Source organism: Semicossyphus pulcher, unplaced genomic scaffold (genome assembly GCF_022749685.1).
Source record: "Semicossyphus pulcher isolate SPU_LCO1_2020_fin unplaced genomic scaffold, fSemPul1.0.p SCAF_8, whole genome shotgun sequence".
Lineage (NCBI taxonomy): Eukaryota > Metazoa > Chordata > Actinopteri > Labriformes > Labridae > Semicossyphus > Semicossyphus pulcher.
The window spans coordinates 25,263,946-25,280,022 of NW_027211759.1; the positions used below are offsets into that span (position 1 = coordinate 25,263,946).

The following is a 16,077-nucleotide window of genomic DNA, read 5'->3' on the forward strand; positions in this document are numbered from 1 at the left end:
CTTACAATACAATATACGATTCTAAAAAATGTCACCACAAAGCTGACCTCTTCTCTCCCTCTCCCTCCACAGTCCTTGTTGCTGATTCGTCAGGAGATGGTGGTTACCCAGAAGAAGCTCGGGGAGTTTTGTGAGGCTCTGAAGCAGTACCTGAAGAATGTCTCCACTCAGAGAGACTGCTTTCAGTAAGTCTCACTACCTTTGTACAACGTCTCTGCTGTCGCTGCCGCAGCACAAACCAAACCTTTTTAATATTTAATGTGTTCCATTTAAAGTGGTGGGACCTTTGGGTTTTCCTCACTTTATTAGGTACTACCTTAGGTATTCCCTCTTTCAGACTGTGTTGTGTCGGTATTTTTCATTGCACACACAAACACACACAGAAAACTTATCTGCTTCATTTTGAGAGGTTGTTTTATCATTATCTTCCCAAACCCTGAAAACTGCTGTACCTCCCAGGTGTTTTCGGATAGTGGGATGCTGATACCATGCTGCATACCCATGCGTATAAAATTGTACCTTTAATATAGTCTGCTATATATGCCATACCTATTATAAACCTCATGTGGCCTCCCTTCAGGGCCTCAGGGCGCTTTGAAACAGTCTAATATCCAGAGAGACTCAAAATACTGTATGCATAGTACAGAGTAATTCTCTGCAAATGCCCTTGGCAAGACTCAAAGGGTCCGGCTCTGCAGCATTTCTTCTGTTTGTTTTAAGTTTCTCACACTGCTGCAGTCTGTAATATGGGATAAAGGGTCTGAAAGAGGGGAAGAGACAGCGGTACAGGGTTTCATCATTATATTAAACACAGAAAGCACAGTGCAACTGCAGAATATTCCATGCAATTGGGTTTTTTTTACGACATTATAACTTTATTATGTCTTCCAAAATATTTTAAACATCCATTACCTGTTTTTTTCACCTTTAAATTGTTATGCACACATATGAACATGCCCAGCAGACACAAAGCAACATTCATTGTGTCTGTTGCTATGTGTGCATTATGTCTGTGTGGCTTTTTGCCCCCACCAATTCCTGAAGGAAATAAAGTAGCTGGCTCATGAGCTGCTACTCTCTAAATGTTCACCAGCTAGTTATGATTGCATCTGTCTGCTATTTGGTACAGTGGGTTTCTCAGGGATTTGTCACTAACAACAGCTGTTTGAGTCCGGCCAGAGCAGTGATGAGAGATTGGGCACAATGTGATGTGCAGATGAGCAAAGCTGCAGTATTCGGCCTATTGTGCCTCTACTGCCTTTTGACTAAAGTGGGTTGTATAGATCCAATTGCTTTCAGTGATTGTAATTGATTGGGCAAAAATCACTGGAGCAGATCCAGAGATGAGAATGTATGTAATCAACATCTGAAAGCAAAACACTGAGTAATGCAAAAGCAGCAAAGGAATAAATCCACATTTTTTATGTTTGCACCTCATCGCAATTTAGCTCCTGACCGCCCAACAGGAAAGTGGCAGCATGTCTTGCATTAAACTGGTGCTTGTGGCCGTTTCAGAGCAAATGATGAGCTCAAATCATCTGCATGGAAGATGTTGCAAAGAGTAACAGGGCAGAGGTTTCGTAGTCAGAAAAATAGTTTTTTTAATCTTTCTTGTTATAAAGTGCTCCAGTGTCTCTGGCTCACACTATTATAAATAAGTTACATGCAAGCAAAGGCCTGCATTGAACCACAGCTCTACCCCGCCTGTCAAGGGACAGACTACATTAGGAAAGTTGAAATTGAACGTTCTGACCTTTGAAAGTCTGTAATATAAAACCTATTTTAGAGCTATAAGATTTCAGCAACTGGCTTCTGGATTACTCCCTGCTGACCTAAGCACTTTTTTTAACGTTGAACTTTTATTATAAAAGCTTTTTTCAGCATTGCAGTGTGTCACATTGTGCAACTGTAAGTCAGTACGTTGTGTCTGTGGTGTAAACAAAAACAGTCTGCATACACAGTACACAGTACTTACTGTATTAAGACAGCACCAGTTGGATGTTGGAGGAAGAAAACATGGTAAAATCAACTATTTTAAAGGCATTACAAATGGAAATCCAGCTGGGCTATATATAAATATATATGTATATATATATTAGCAACTCAATCCATCCATTTTCAAACAGTTTTTCATGTAATTCACAAACGTTCACAGTTTTTAAGGTCTTCCTTGAGTATGTCACACAGTCAGTCACACCTCCTGTTCCCCTTCACACTCTGCTCCCGATGGAAAAAAATGTATTAAATGATTTATCTAGGGTTTATAAATAGCACGCACAGGCAGGAAGGGGCCTTCGGGTGAAACACTACAGTCATTTGGATGATGCATTTATTTTTGTTTGTTTGCAGCATTATCTTTTTCACAGGCTTGTTTGAACCCTGTTACTCTCTCATTCTCACTGTGCAGGCAGCACAATGTGTATAGGTAGCTGAAGTGAATAATGCATGAGGAAGAAGCTTTGTTCATGGAGGAAGCCTGCTCATTACCTCTGAGGAGGCTTTTCTCCCCTGTGTGCCACCTCCAGCTTTCCCTCTTTTCTATCACTGTGTGCCTGTCCTTCTCTCTCTCCCCATCCCCTTATTTCATCTTGCACAATCTAGCTGTAATATATGAAGTTTATGTAGTCTCTGCCCTCCAAGCTCATTATCTTTTAGGGTGACTGTTTGATTACATGAACAAACACTTTATTATATCCTCCAGCAGAGCTCACACAACTCAAATCATTTCTATTACTGCTTGTGAAGCAGTGAGCAGCAGCCTGTCCCCCCAGTGCCCTCTTCAGGCTCAGGCAGGAACTGCCCTTTAGACTGGGTGTGCACATCAAACTCAGTGATTAAGCCAATTGCTCAGTAATGGTGTAATACATGGGATTGGTTATAGTTATCATCCAGAGACACTAAGTACCTGGTAAACTTTAACATTTTGAACAGAGCAAGTCAAACTTAACTCACTGTGAATTCTAAGTGTTCAGTGTTTGGAGCTGCACGGGGGTGGTTAGCACTGCGGCCTCCCCGGGCATGCATGGGTTCCTTCCGGGTACTCAGGCTTCCTCCCACGGTCCAAAGACATGCTCAAAGACATAGGTGTAAATGTGAGCGTGAAAGGTTGGCTGTCTCTGTGTGATTGACTGGCGATCAGTCCAGGGTGTAACGCTGCCTCTCGCCCTATGACTGCTGGGATAGGCTCCAGGCCCCCCCCGTGACCCTGAACAGGATAAGAGGTATAGATAATTACTGGTGTTTAGGCTCCAGATAATTTGTTGGCCATATCTGATAGCAGGTGAAGAGCCTGCTAAATGAGGCTTCAACCGTGTGATTGGCTAAAAGGTGAAGAGGTGGGAAACGCCACTGTCATGACACATTATACATTAAAACCTAACATTAAGTAAGAGTGTAAATTTCGCCACGATGAAATAATCAAATCTTTAGTTGTTGTGACATTTTTTTATTTTCCATGGGATTATTCCTTTTGTAAACACTTTGGTGCTCCACAGGACATGTGTGACAGTGTGGTTTGGTGCATCTAATCATAAATACAGTTTGGAAACAAGACTATTTAGAATGGATTGTAAGTGTAATTGCTTCAGCTGCTAGCGGAGCACAGCACAGTCCTAGTGCAGGACTGTGCTGCATGAGAAGGGGCTTGAGCGAGATGAAGAGATTACAGTTGAATTAACCATTGTAGCTCGCTGATAGGATTTATTTAGATGATGACAAATGAAACAAATTAATTTCCCTTTGTAATGATGTGGAGTTATTTAAGACAATCATACCAGTTATAATCTTTCTATAATTAATTTTGGTATAATATAATCAAGTGATTAAAAATGTTGCATTCAGTTAGTCAAATGTAATTTCCCCACTACAGCATGCCTTTAATGATCAAATAATAGTCTACTACAGCAGCAGTGCTATTTATGCAAACAGTGTAAGTCTAGGTTGGATTCAATATTTCTTTTGACTTAAAATAAATTATTACTTTTCATTTCGTCCAAAGGTCTGTGATGGGGCTCGGGATGCCTGTTACAGTTCTCCTGCATCACAGTGCAGACTCCCTGTGGAATAGTTCTCTCGTCTGCTGTGTAGAAAAACATTAAAGCAAAGTGAAACAAAATAAAAACAAAAAATCTATTTCAGGCAAAACTAAACTTTAAGAAAAGGTGATGTTTTCTGTGATTTCAGAGAGCTCTGTGATGCACCGTGAAAATTGCTTTGAGATTTGAAATGAAAATTGTGTTTGTGATAAGAGGCACTCTTATCATGCAAGTGTAATTTCATGCTGAAACAGGTAGCAAAATTACATAGCACCGCCCGACCTGCATAAACACGACCTCAGCTGCTCCGCTTCTCTCTCTCTGATGCGTTTACAGCCAGCAAATGACCAAACAGGGCAGGTGCAACTAATTGAGTAGAGTCCATTGAAAATGGGTTTGCACTGCATTCATGCTACTGTCCCCTTTCAGTGGCTCGGAATTAGACGCCTTTGTGTCCAGTCAAACAACACTTTGTGCTCTTTATAGGTCTTTTATAGAGCCTTTAGTTCTGAGTTATTTCATGTCACATGTTTTGTCCATCCCTTAAATTTATACCATATGACCTAACGTTGATTGCTGTATGAAGTGTTTTAATTGTTTGACTGCCAACTGTAAGCATTAAATTGAGACTACAGTATCGGGTACATTTGATCAAAAAAACGAAATGATGGTTTAAAATGGATTTTATGCTTAATGTGAGAGAGGTTGCTTGTAGAAACAAACCTGAAAAACTGAAATATGTGTTCAGTTTTTAGAGTGGCTCATTACTACACTTACATTCCTCAGGTGGACACAATCATGTCTCTTAATTAATGACAAAATTACATTTTTGTACTGCTGCGTTCAAGGTTGCAAGTCCTTTAGGGAATCTGTCAAATTAACTTCCCTCTCATTAGCAACTAAAAAGACAATGAAAAGTTTCAAGCGAGACTTTGCTATTTCCATGAAGTCTCGTCCAGCTGTTCCTGTGGACCAGAAACGCTTGCAAAGGGAGATATCTATTACAAATATGTGTTCACTGATGTTTATTATTAATTAAGCCTTTCATAAAGCCTTTCATTAAGCCTTTCATAAAGTAGCCTGTTACTACTAACTATTAAATGGTAATGTTAGATAGGAAGTGGTTGAATGCTAACGTTAGCTGTTCTCCAACAGCTAATGGGTTATCAAATATGTTGTTTAACCTTGAAATATGGCCAGAGGTCTCTTTAGCTTTTCACGGCCCATTTTCCTGTCAGTTGCTGATAATTCAGGCTGGGGTGAAATAAAAGCAACGTTTATGTGGTTTGTGACCTGGAATACAGAAGTAGGACATTTTCCTTTGGATTATACCTTTGGAGCGTTCCAGTCTGAGGGTGCCGTCAGAGGAAAATTGCCGACGTGTGAATATTGTGAATGTGCAACTTTATAAATTGAAAATATATTCATTTTGTGGCCAATTTAAAGTTGCCTGAAGTGGCCAGAAATGTGGGTTTTTACTAGCTCTCAGGCATACATCTTCTGCCACCTGAAAATAATATTTTTTCTATTTTGGGTTTAAACATGACTGTTGATTTCCGCCCACAGGCCTTAAATGCAGCACTTGCAGGGAATAGGAAATGACACACTCAAGAAAACACGGACAAAGAGCCCTTGTTGATTATGTCCCGCACCCTGTTGAACCCATATTCACACAAATCCATGTTGTTAAAGGTTATAGAATAAAATAATATGCAAGTCAAATTCAACTTTCCAGGCTGTCATCTTGGTGTGAAGTGCTGTGACAAAACTGTATGTGGGATGAAGTAATTTACCATCTTTTTTCCTTAAATCAAAAGCAGGATCACGTGTTTGTTTACTTTCATTTCAAAACAGAATGTTCTAAAGTGCACCTGTCATCTTTCTCCCCCTTTCTTTTGCTTCCTCATTTTCTCCTCTGCCATTTCTTATATCTTTTCCCTTTCTGCCATCACTCCATCAATCTACCTGTGTACATGCACATCTTCTTCTCACCTTCTCCTCCCTCCATGATCCTCTTACCATTCTGTCATAACTCTCCCTATCTCACCCATCACTCACTCCTCTAAAATCCCATCATTTCTATTCTCCTCTGACTCTGCTCCAGTGTGACTGCAGTGCGTCTGCCAGACGGTTTATCCTTTGTCGTGTACGAGTTCTGGGATGGAGAGGAGGAGTGGAAAAGGTACGTTTTCAATTACATGTGGCTTTATGTAGCAGCAGACTCGTTCTGAAGTATTAGCCAAATCAACAGAGAGAGTGAAGCATCTGTAGAAATGCTGAGGAAGGCCCATTGCTGCACAGTTCTTCATTCCCAGTGCTGATGTGCTTTTAAAGTATTACAAATCATCACTGGGTGTAGGCATTCATTTTGTTTCTGAGAACGCCTTTGAGTCAGCACTCTGAGACCTGTGAAAGTTTTTTGGAGCTGAGCATGCCATTGTTTTCATTGATTGGTGATTGCCAAATAAAGAGGGCGCTCACTTTTCTTCCATTACTGTCAAGAGCTCTGTTGGAAAAATTCCTCCGCCCACATTTAATTAGCATTCTTCAGCCATTCACTCGCCTCAGAGTTGCTGAAGCACTTGAGTTGCGACAGGTCATCATGATTTAGTGATGGTGCTGGGCATGAAGAGAGGCTGCTGATGTAGCTGCCTGCTGATCCGACTTTCTGCTCCACTGCCCACAGCATCTCACCGCCATTAATATTTCAACTTACAGTAAAGGCTGAGGGCTGCGCTAAGCGCTTGGAGGCTACGTGTGCTTACATGCGTATATAGGTGGCTGTGCAGATGCCAGTGCTCATGTACATAAATATAATGTGTTTAGCTGTGAATGTGTGTGTGTGTGTGTGTGTGTGTATGCTTCTTCTCACCTTCTGACCCTCTTCTGATTCCAGGCACCTCCAGTCGGCCCCCAACAAAGCCTTTCAGCATGTGAAGGTGGACACACTGTGCCAGCCGGAGACCATGTCCTCTGTAGCCGTGCCAGGTCAGTGGTGAAATGCAGCAGATTGATTTTAAGAGCAGTCTGATGATTTTAGAGATAGAGATACTTGTCAAGGTGTATACACCTGTGGGGAAAAAATGGTTTAAAATAAGTTGACGTTGCCACTGTGTCCTCCACAACTGGTTTTCTGACTTCTTTTCTGAAGCCGTGAGTTTGCCATTTTAGTTTTTTGTTGCACAATTTTTGGGGCTAGGAGGGAGGGACCAATAAACGTTACCAAAGTTATATAATTAATCAGCTGGCTAGGTAAATAGAATGACATTGTATTTGTGGTCATAGCTGACTGAAGATTTGTATTTATTAGACTTAAAAAGTTCATCTTTCATCAGGTTTTCTCATCACTACAGTTAACATTCATCCTTGTGGGTTAGCGAACACCCTGAGTCACATCCATGTATGACAAACACTAAACCAGTTAACAAGCAGGAACAGTGAGCACAGACACAGATATGTGCTAATTAGTGCTGGGGTACAAATAAAATAATAGTAGAAGTTAACAGCACAGCAAGCTGCTTCATTATGCATAATCTTTCATCTTTAATGTCATTTAAAAAAGTGAGTCATATACAGACTTACCACCATGCAGTCAATAATGAGGAAATTGGTTTTAAAGATATACATGCAGCTGTGAACATGTATAATTATGCTTGGCATTTTACAATACAATACGATACACTTTATTGTCCCCTTAAGGAAATTTTAACATTTTTACATTTTGGGGGGCTTTATGGGGACACTGTGCTGTGACAACATTGTGTTTTGGCATGAAAAAAAATATTCAGTATTTAATATTTAATATTTTCCAGCATATTTAAACTTCAAACTGTAAGTTTAGCCCAAAGCAGTATTTGTGAAAAAGTGAATTAAGTGCACTACATGTTGGAATGTTTAAGTCGTCTTTCACACTTTAATACTAATTCAATGGAGTAAATTCCTGATTTGCTATTTCACTTTTGGATTAACTGATATAATGTTTAGTTTGTAAAATATCACAAAATATGTTTTTCAGAGGCTAAGATGACGTCTTAAAATAGCCTGTTTTAAATGAAATAAAGATATTAAATAGAGAAAAGCAGCAAACAAGTGAAAGAGTGAATGTCTGGCTTGAGTTTGTCATAATAAATAAATAATTATTCTGCCATTTATTGAAATTGTAGGTTATAAATCGTTCAGCTCGTCAGCAGTGAAAGAAACAATAGAACAAAATAGAATAAGAGTAATGAACAGGACATAAAGACATTATGTAAAATTGCAGTTACAGAGCAGAACTGAGCCATAACACAGTCTCCTCATAATCTGGAGAAACTGATAAGTGTTTGTCAGGAAGGCTGGCTGTGTAATTATCTAAAGCTTAGAGGCATTCTGAACAACTAAAGCAACCTGGCACCGTTTAAAACGTCTGACACTGGCATGCCTCCATGCTCGGAGGCGTAGGCTGTCAGTGACTTGAGGTGATGCCTGGCAGACAGCCACTTGTACTTCTTCCCTCTCTAACTCTCATGTTTTATCTGTCTCTCCTCATCCCGCCCTCTGCTCTTTTCATTCTCCTCCCTGACTCTCTGTCTTCTTCTTTCTTTCTCTGACTTGCCAAATTTTTCTCGTCTCAATTCAATCTGTTTCCGTTCATTTCCTCGCACGTCTTTCTTCTGTCTGTTCCTCCCTTTGGGGCTCATTTCTTTTCGATCTCTGTCTTTCTCTCCCGCCTCGTTGTTGCTTGTTGTCCCTCTATCTCTGTTTGCAGCCGCCTGGTGCAGTGTGAACAGGGACTGAGCATGAAGATATTCAACAACACGCCAAGACTCCTGGACACTCCCCTCTTCTTCTTTGAATTCCCTGTCCAACCCTAAACCTTTTTCCCCCTGCGATTCTTCCCCTCTCACCCCCACCCCCCCTTCAGCCCTCACATTCCTCAACTCTTTTTGTAAGTACATGTTTACACAGTGCAAATGAATGGTGTCAACTGCAGTGAAAATTCAACAAACAGTGCATTTTACAATGTGAGATTATTGAAATGCGTTGTTATCTCACCATAGAAGTTTGGCGCCTGAAGATATCGGATATGTCATGTTCATTTCTCAAGTAGCTTTGAGCCACTGTACGGTGGAGTTTGTCATGTAGCAAGGACCCTGGCGTTGAGTTTTTCATGTAGCAGTTACTGTTGTTGGGTAGTGCATTTGGGAATGCAGCATTTCTGTCACAATTTTTAGGATACATTCACCACAGGTAGCTCATCTATTCTACTTTTCTTTCATAGACGCTGCTCATTCCACATTTGCTCTGATATACAGAGTTCTAATAATTATTCAGTTTGTGTGTTTGTTGATTTCTTGGACATTACTCTCACATCAGCCATTCCAAACTCACATCGACATGTTGAGTACATGGGGACTATCGACTGATCTATTTGTAAGATTAGCTTGCAATCTCAGGAAAACTGAATGCTTGAATTTAGCTAGAAGTGTAGTTAGCGCCCTAGCTAGCGGTCAGACTTTCTTTACCAAGTCACTAAATTCTGAGTCTTTCTCCTGTACATTCATGAGAGCGAGATAGAGAGTTCTTTTCAAGCCTTCCCTCAGCATCTCACTGTAGGTTACAATCCTCTCACTCATGCTATCAGAGAACCAAGGTCATGGTCTAAACTTTATTAAATGTGAACAAGCATTTGTACCAGTCTGCCAATGAATCTAATATCAAGAGAAAACCCTTTCTTGGATGTTGGCACTGAGTATTTTACTTCCAAATACAAGCCTTTATTCGTACAGGGGCTTCAGATCCATTTGTTTTGTTGTTTGACTTTTCTTTTGTTGAGTTTCCTCTCCACAGGCACATGTATGTGGAATGGCTGCTGTGGGAGTAATGTCACTGATAGCAGGAACTTATTTCACGGCACAGGTTTAAAATAAGCAACATAAACCTAAACCCAGATGTCTGTGAAGGCAGACATCATAGTTATAACTGAACAACAGACGGTGACATGACATGTCTCCAAAGGCCCGCCCATAAGAGAGGGGCCAGTTCTGTGTGATGTCAGTCCTCACAGATATTTCGGCATGTAGATGCCAGTCGTTGTTTTCCAGACACGTAGCGAGACATCAGAGAGTTAGTTATTTAAATTTCTTTATGTAGCTTTTATTTCATCAAACACTATGGGGTTAAGAGTGGAATCACTCCACATTGACATCAGGTTAATAAGAGGTGAGATGAACAGATCATTCTGCTGTCGAGCGATCATGAGTGACTAAGACAAGAGTCTGCTGCTACCTTGAGACAGAAGAGACTAAAAGGAGAGGTAAAGGCAGCACCTCACTGTTCTCCATGCAGCTAAAGTTTGTTTTATTTCTGCCTTTAGTTTGTGTATGCTTTGTCTGAATTTGCGATGGGTAGCTTATATTAGCTGTGTAAGTCTAGAAGAGATTGTACATATGAGAATGTTGTTCTGTTCTGAATATATTTGTATTTATTGACATCTTTAGTGCTATGGTGCAAATTTTTCCTCAGTGGAAGTGGCAGTAGCTAAATAGGCATTGCAGCTTCTCGTAACAGTTGGTTTGAGTCAGAACACCATCAGAAACATCAGATATAAACCCACCTGAATGACATTGAATATGAAGCCTTAAACATCACCACATGGTAGAGGAGGTTTGAAGGAGTTTTAACAAGATAACTTTCTTTTTGAATGTGCTCTAAACTCCCAGTAAGCAGGGAAACCTCTCAGCATCAGATTACGCAACACCACTTCTGAGTTGCATTGACATGCTATTAATACAAAGACAGTTTCAACATTGCATTTTTCTGACATCTACATATCTCTTGAAAAGAACTTTGACTTTGAAATAGGACTTCAAATAACTCAGCATACTTTTAGCTCAGCACCACATCAGCATCAATACCTCTAACGCTTGTCTACACTGCACACCTGAGTAGCGCGACTTGCTCGTGGCTCACGCTGCTGCAGCGCCGAATAGCAAGAGAAAATTCTGAGACCCGCATGCCATTCTCTTAAAAATAGAGTGTGGAAATGATCCGTGGATAGTCATATTGAAGCCTTAATTTGATTATTTATAGCCATTATCATGAGCATAATTAATGTAAAGAAATAGAGCTGGCAGCAGCAGCACTGTAGGTGGCACACTGTTTCTGTGGACACAGGGACAGTGCCAGCCGTAACAGTTCAGGGAGGCAGCTGCTCAGGTCTGCAGTGTGTCCCAGGCGTAACACAAAAACCACCATTAAACCTGACTTTATTGAAAACGGAACATGTATGTTACAGAAAAAACAGATGCTGGATGGGTCTGATCAGCTGGGCCTGCTGCATCAAAACACAAGTTGTGAAAGATGCAATATTGTTGGTTTATTGTAATATGATGACCCACAGAGCATTGTCATGTTTTCCGGCAAATTTGCTGGAAATGGATCAGACCCACCTCTGCATCTTTCGTAATGCTTCTTGATCTTTGTTACAAATGAAAGCTGAAATCTCCATTCACACTGGGATCAAGAGAGCTCAATGCAACATCCCCCAGACTCACCTAACCTTCCCACCATAAGCCCACCATTGTCAAACAATCAGACTCTCACTCAGAAAGCACAATGTAAAAATGAGTGAATATTGTGACTTAAAGTATATAGGAGGTGATTGAGTATGATGAGAGTATTTAGAAATACAGTATATAGTATTACTGTTTACCTGCTTTGTTCCTTCTTTATATCTCCATCTTTCAAAGGTGCCATCCTACCATCCGCCTCACTCTTAAGTCTATTTTCTCTATTTTCATCTGTGACTGACTGCCAGTCTGTCATCTCTCAGTACTGTGGTAGCAGTGAGTGGGGATCCAGCTACACTGATACTAATATAGATCCAGCACCGTGCCCTTCTATTGGAGTGCTGGGCTGCATTGAGCGGGGCAGGACTGTGTGGATGTGTTAAATATTACTAAATATATTAAGTATAAAGAAAACGTATACAGTAGGCTTATAGAACAGGCATGCAAAGGCGTTGCTCCTTTATCTGTGAAATGTCTTTAGTCATTTCTGAGTGACTGTTGAAGATGCCCTGTGGAGCAGTTAAAAACAAGGTTTTACAAGCGGGTCTCTTCTGTACAGTGCAGGCAATAGGAAACGTATTCCTGATGCTGTTTTACGCTATTATTCAGATGAAACATTTGTAGTCATTAAGCTCCAAGAAATGTTGCAATACACCAATAAAGCTGGAGGCTTCTAGCTCGCAAACTCTTCATAAACAATGTAGGAAACATTCATTTTTTAGACCTGAAGTCTGTTCTGTCACTTACGACTTGTTTAGTTGTGGTTTAGAACGGGTCATGTTAAATCTGAACTTGCAGATGTTTGACATGCAGCTGCATGTTAACTGGACATGATTCCTGTGTCAAAAGATGTACTAAGACCTGCCCATTGCAGGTTTTTCAGAGGAACACAGTAGCCTAATTGTCTGCTCTGCATCAGAAGTGAAAATGTAATGATATGCAGATCTACAGTCATACTGGATACCAAACTTGTCTGACATTATTGTGCACAGAAAGTAAAAAAAAATCCCCTACCAATCCCCTCCAACATTCAGGAGATGCACTGAATAATAACCTTTTAAACAAGGACATTTTAAATGTCTGTGTCCTGTTCCCAGTGGAAGAAATCAATAGTCTTACTTTACATCCTCTTATGGGCAGTTGTCTGTGCCTTTAGCTTGTCTTGCCATGATCTGCAGTCAGTGCAGCAGCAAGGTTTCCAACAAACACTAGAGACCATAGCTTTCCATGTCTTGGCACCATTACCTTGGCTCCCAGCAGGGTTTAGGTTAACATTTTTCAACTTAAATCTGTCTATTACAGTCTGTTATAGTTTATATTTCAACACTGTGTTCTGCACCAAGACCACTCAGGTGTCAGTATTTAAAGTATTATGTCCTTTCAAAACATTCAGTATATGAAAGTACCCTTTGTTCCAGCCACAATTACAGTGTCATTCTGTTGGAAACACAGGTGGATGTCAGCTCCAGCTTGTCTGGTTTGGCGTTGGCATTAAACCTCTCAGCGGTAATTCTATTACTGTCAATTATTCTGGTGAATATTTGACAGTTTTAAATTAAAGAAAATTCCTTTGATTTTTGTCAGGTTAGACATAATTAAGATCTCTCTTGAACCATGTCTGCTTAGATTAAAATTCAGCTTCTGAGGACAGTACGGTGGTCTTCAGGAGATCAAGTCATTTTGTTCCAGACTCCAGGTTTAAACTCGTCCTAAACCTTTAACTGCAGCTAAGCTAATGACAGAGCAACAGTGAGGGAAACTGACATTGCTTACAAAAAATCTCCACAAGCCACCTTTAACGTTTCACTCCTTAAAAAAATACTACTCGCACTCCTGTGCCACTACAAACTTGAGAAGGAGCTGCTGTATCTGAATAGAAACATAAAGCCATATTGCATGGATTGATGTTTACATGTCAGTGACTTACTATACTGATAGCCATAGATTTACAGTACTCCAGTGCCCGGCTGAATGCAGCACAAACGCTCTAATCGAGGGCTTTCTTTCCTGTACATTGTGCCCAGCTTGGTTGGGTTGTGTAAATGAGGTAGATAGTGAGTGAAGTGTCAGAAATGCCAATACTGTTTCCTATTGATACATTCCTGAATGTCCCTCAGACTGTGCAACCTGTTCTTTTCTATCCTCCTACTCCTCAGTGCAACCTGTGCTTCGTCATACAATGAAAGAGTTATGCCATTGAAATGTAGTGAAGCAGGGTGTGATTGTTTTCCAGCAACATTACAAAAACCAGGCCTTCTGCAGGCAGCATCAGTTTCTGTACCTGCAGGGCAGCTGTTGGACAGGAAGCGTGTCACCGAGTTAACCTCAACAAGCTTTGGGACACGATAACAGGCCAATGATCAAGGCAATAACTCTTCCCTTCTATGGCTGTGTTCTTTTCTATCCTTAAACTGAGTGCATGTCAACTGAATGTCCAGTAACTTCTTTGCTGTAGTATTAGGCCATGCTACTCTTCAATGGGTTTTGTGCATTTCTTACCTTCTTTCTTTTCTAGTATTCCTATGAAGGAGAAAGAGACTAAAATCTATTATATTAAAAATATATATGACTAGAACAATGGAATTGAAGAATGAACATTCACTTCTATGGCAATGTTTAATGAAATATTAATTCTTAATGTATGTTTCAGTAAAACAGCTTTCTCTTAAGTGTAGAGACTTATTGCAGGGATGCAAGTATTATATTTGGTCTTTAAAGAATATATTGTTGAAATTCTAGATGATGTAGAGTGATACAATTCAATAAAACTATGAAACTGAAAACTGCGTGTTGTGGCTTTGACTTTTAATCTTTCTGGTGGTTCATATTAGTTCTTGTTTTATGCTAAAAAGTTCTGGTAGATCTGAGACTTATTTTTATATTCATTTATTCGATGCTGGAGTTTCTGTCAAATCATCCTGCTGGACGATCTCCAATTCAACAACGTTTATTTCATGGTTTGATGAACATTCCTATCAGGTATGCAACAAAAAATCCACACGTCCTAATCTCAGGCCAACAACGATGTGATGGGTTCAACAAGTTTATAAACTGCATAAATATTTTCTTTACTTGTATTTACGTCCCTCCACAAAGGATGAGAGGAGAAAGGAAACAAGGACATGAGAAGTGAAGTGACACGGTCTGTTAAGTAAAGTCTGTTTCTGATGGCAGCTGGATTGGGCAGAGCAGCAGTGTGTTCTCTCTGTAGCCTGTAACTTCAGGGTTAAGTACTACGAAGGTGGTTCACTTCTTACTGGGGTAGATCACCATGGTAACTTATGCTGAACACCCAGCTCAAGGTTATTTTGGAGATAAGAGATCAACCTGTACTACATCACCTACTGACCCATCAGGTCTCTTGATTCAGGAGCAGCTCGTGAGAGGGAGGAGGGAGAGAGACCGGTAAAACACTTCAGCTTTATCATATGATTTTATGAAGCGGGCTATATTCATGAAAGATATTAATCGTGCTTTACTGATAAACATCGACAACATGTGTGTGATTGGTCATGCACTGCTAGCTCTGCCAGTTTTATGTGAACATGCTCATATAAACCCTGGGTTCACTTATCGAGTTGATAACCAGCATTGTGTGACCTCTTAGCGCGATCTCCTTTGTCAGGGTCGGTGAAGCCAGATAATTAAAAGATACTCTCGGTATGCTGAGCCTGCTTCGTTGTGTAGGCCCCTGCTCTCTTGGGGGATCTAACATTAAAAGATTCATGGTCATTTTGTCATTCAGACCTTCAATTAACAAGAATTTTATCTAGCGGGTATATCAAAACACTTTTTAAGCTGAGTGTGTGAGGCTTCAACTAGGACTAATCTGATACACCAGAATAGCTTTAGCGTCCCACCAATAACTGATATCCCACCAGGGGACGTGAAGGCTGCTCTAGCGTATCCTACTGACCCACAGTTCAGACTAAAAATCTCATCTCTTGGCTTCTGTTGCTTTAAATTTTCCTGATCTCAATTAATCTTTTTTGTCTGTATCCCCCAAATGTGTGCAGGTGTAAAATGATAACACTGGAGAGAGCTTATGAATATCTGATGTGGGTCTCTTGTGGTAGATTTAGCCTAACTAGTGGATACTGTCTGCTATTTTACTCAAGTCCTAATGAGGCATCTTGTTCAACAAACAGACACACAATTACCAGAGGGTTCATATAAATAGTATTTTATTCCATTAGCTTTTCATTCACTTTAAATGTGACTACTTTACACACCATTTTATATTTGTCAAATAACAGAATGGAGCTTTTTTTTTTTTAGACATACAAAACAGATATAACAAGTCTTACTTACATACAAATGCAAATATACATGTACTGACAGAAATCCTTCCTCCCCATCACTTACAATCACAACCTCAGTCCACTCAGTGTCATGTGGCTCTGCAGTGCGTGTTCTAGTGGTAACATGCAGTCGATGGCAGTAAACCTGGAAACCTGGAGGCTTTAGTGTTCAAGAAAATGACAAATATAAAA

The 16,077-nt window shown here is 40.2% G+C and overlaps 1 protein-coding gene across 2 annotated transcripts in view; it reads left to right on the plus strand.

Annotated features, from left to right (window-relative positions):
* The window catches only part of necab2 (N-terminal EF-hand calcium binding protein 2), a 159,399-nt gene that overhangs the window by 111,411 nt on the left and 31,911 nt on the right, over positions 1 to 16,077 (plus strand). Inside the window, exons 10-13 of one of the 2 annotated variants that reach the window (XM_069685849.1) lie at positions 73 to 185; positions 6,139 to 6,216; positions 6,931 to 7,022; positions 8,782 to 14,367. In XM_069685849.1, coding sequence (XP_069541950.1) covers positions 73 to 185; positions 6,139 to 6,216; positions 6,931 to 7,022; positions 8,782 to 8,810 — 312 coding nt within the window. In that variant the 3' untranslated portion in view covers positions 8,811 to 14,367. Of the gene's footprint in view, positions 1 to 72; positions 186 to 6,138; positions 6,217 to 6,930; positions 7,023 to 8,781; positions 14,368 to 16,077 lie in introns of those variants that run through there. The other variant, XM_069685850.1, reaches the window with a different exon arrangement.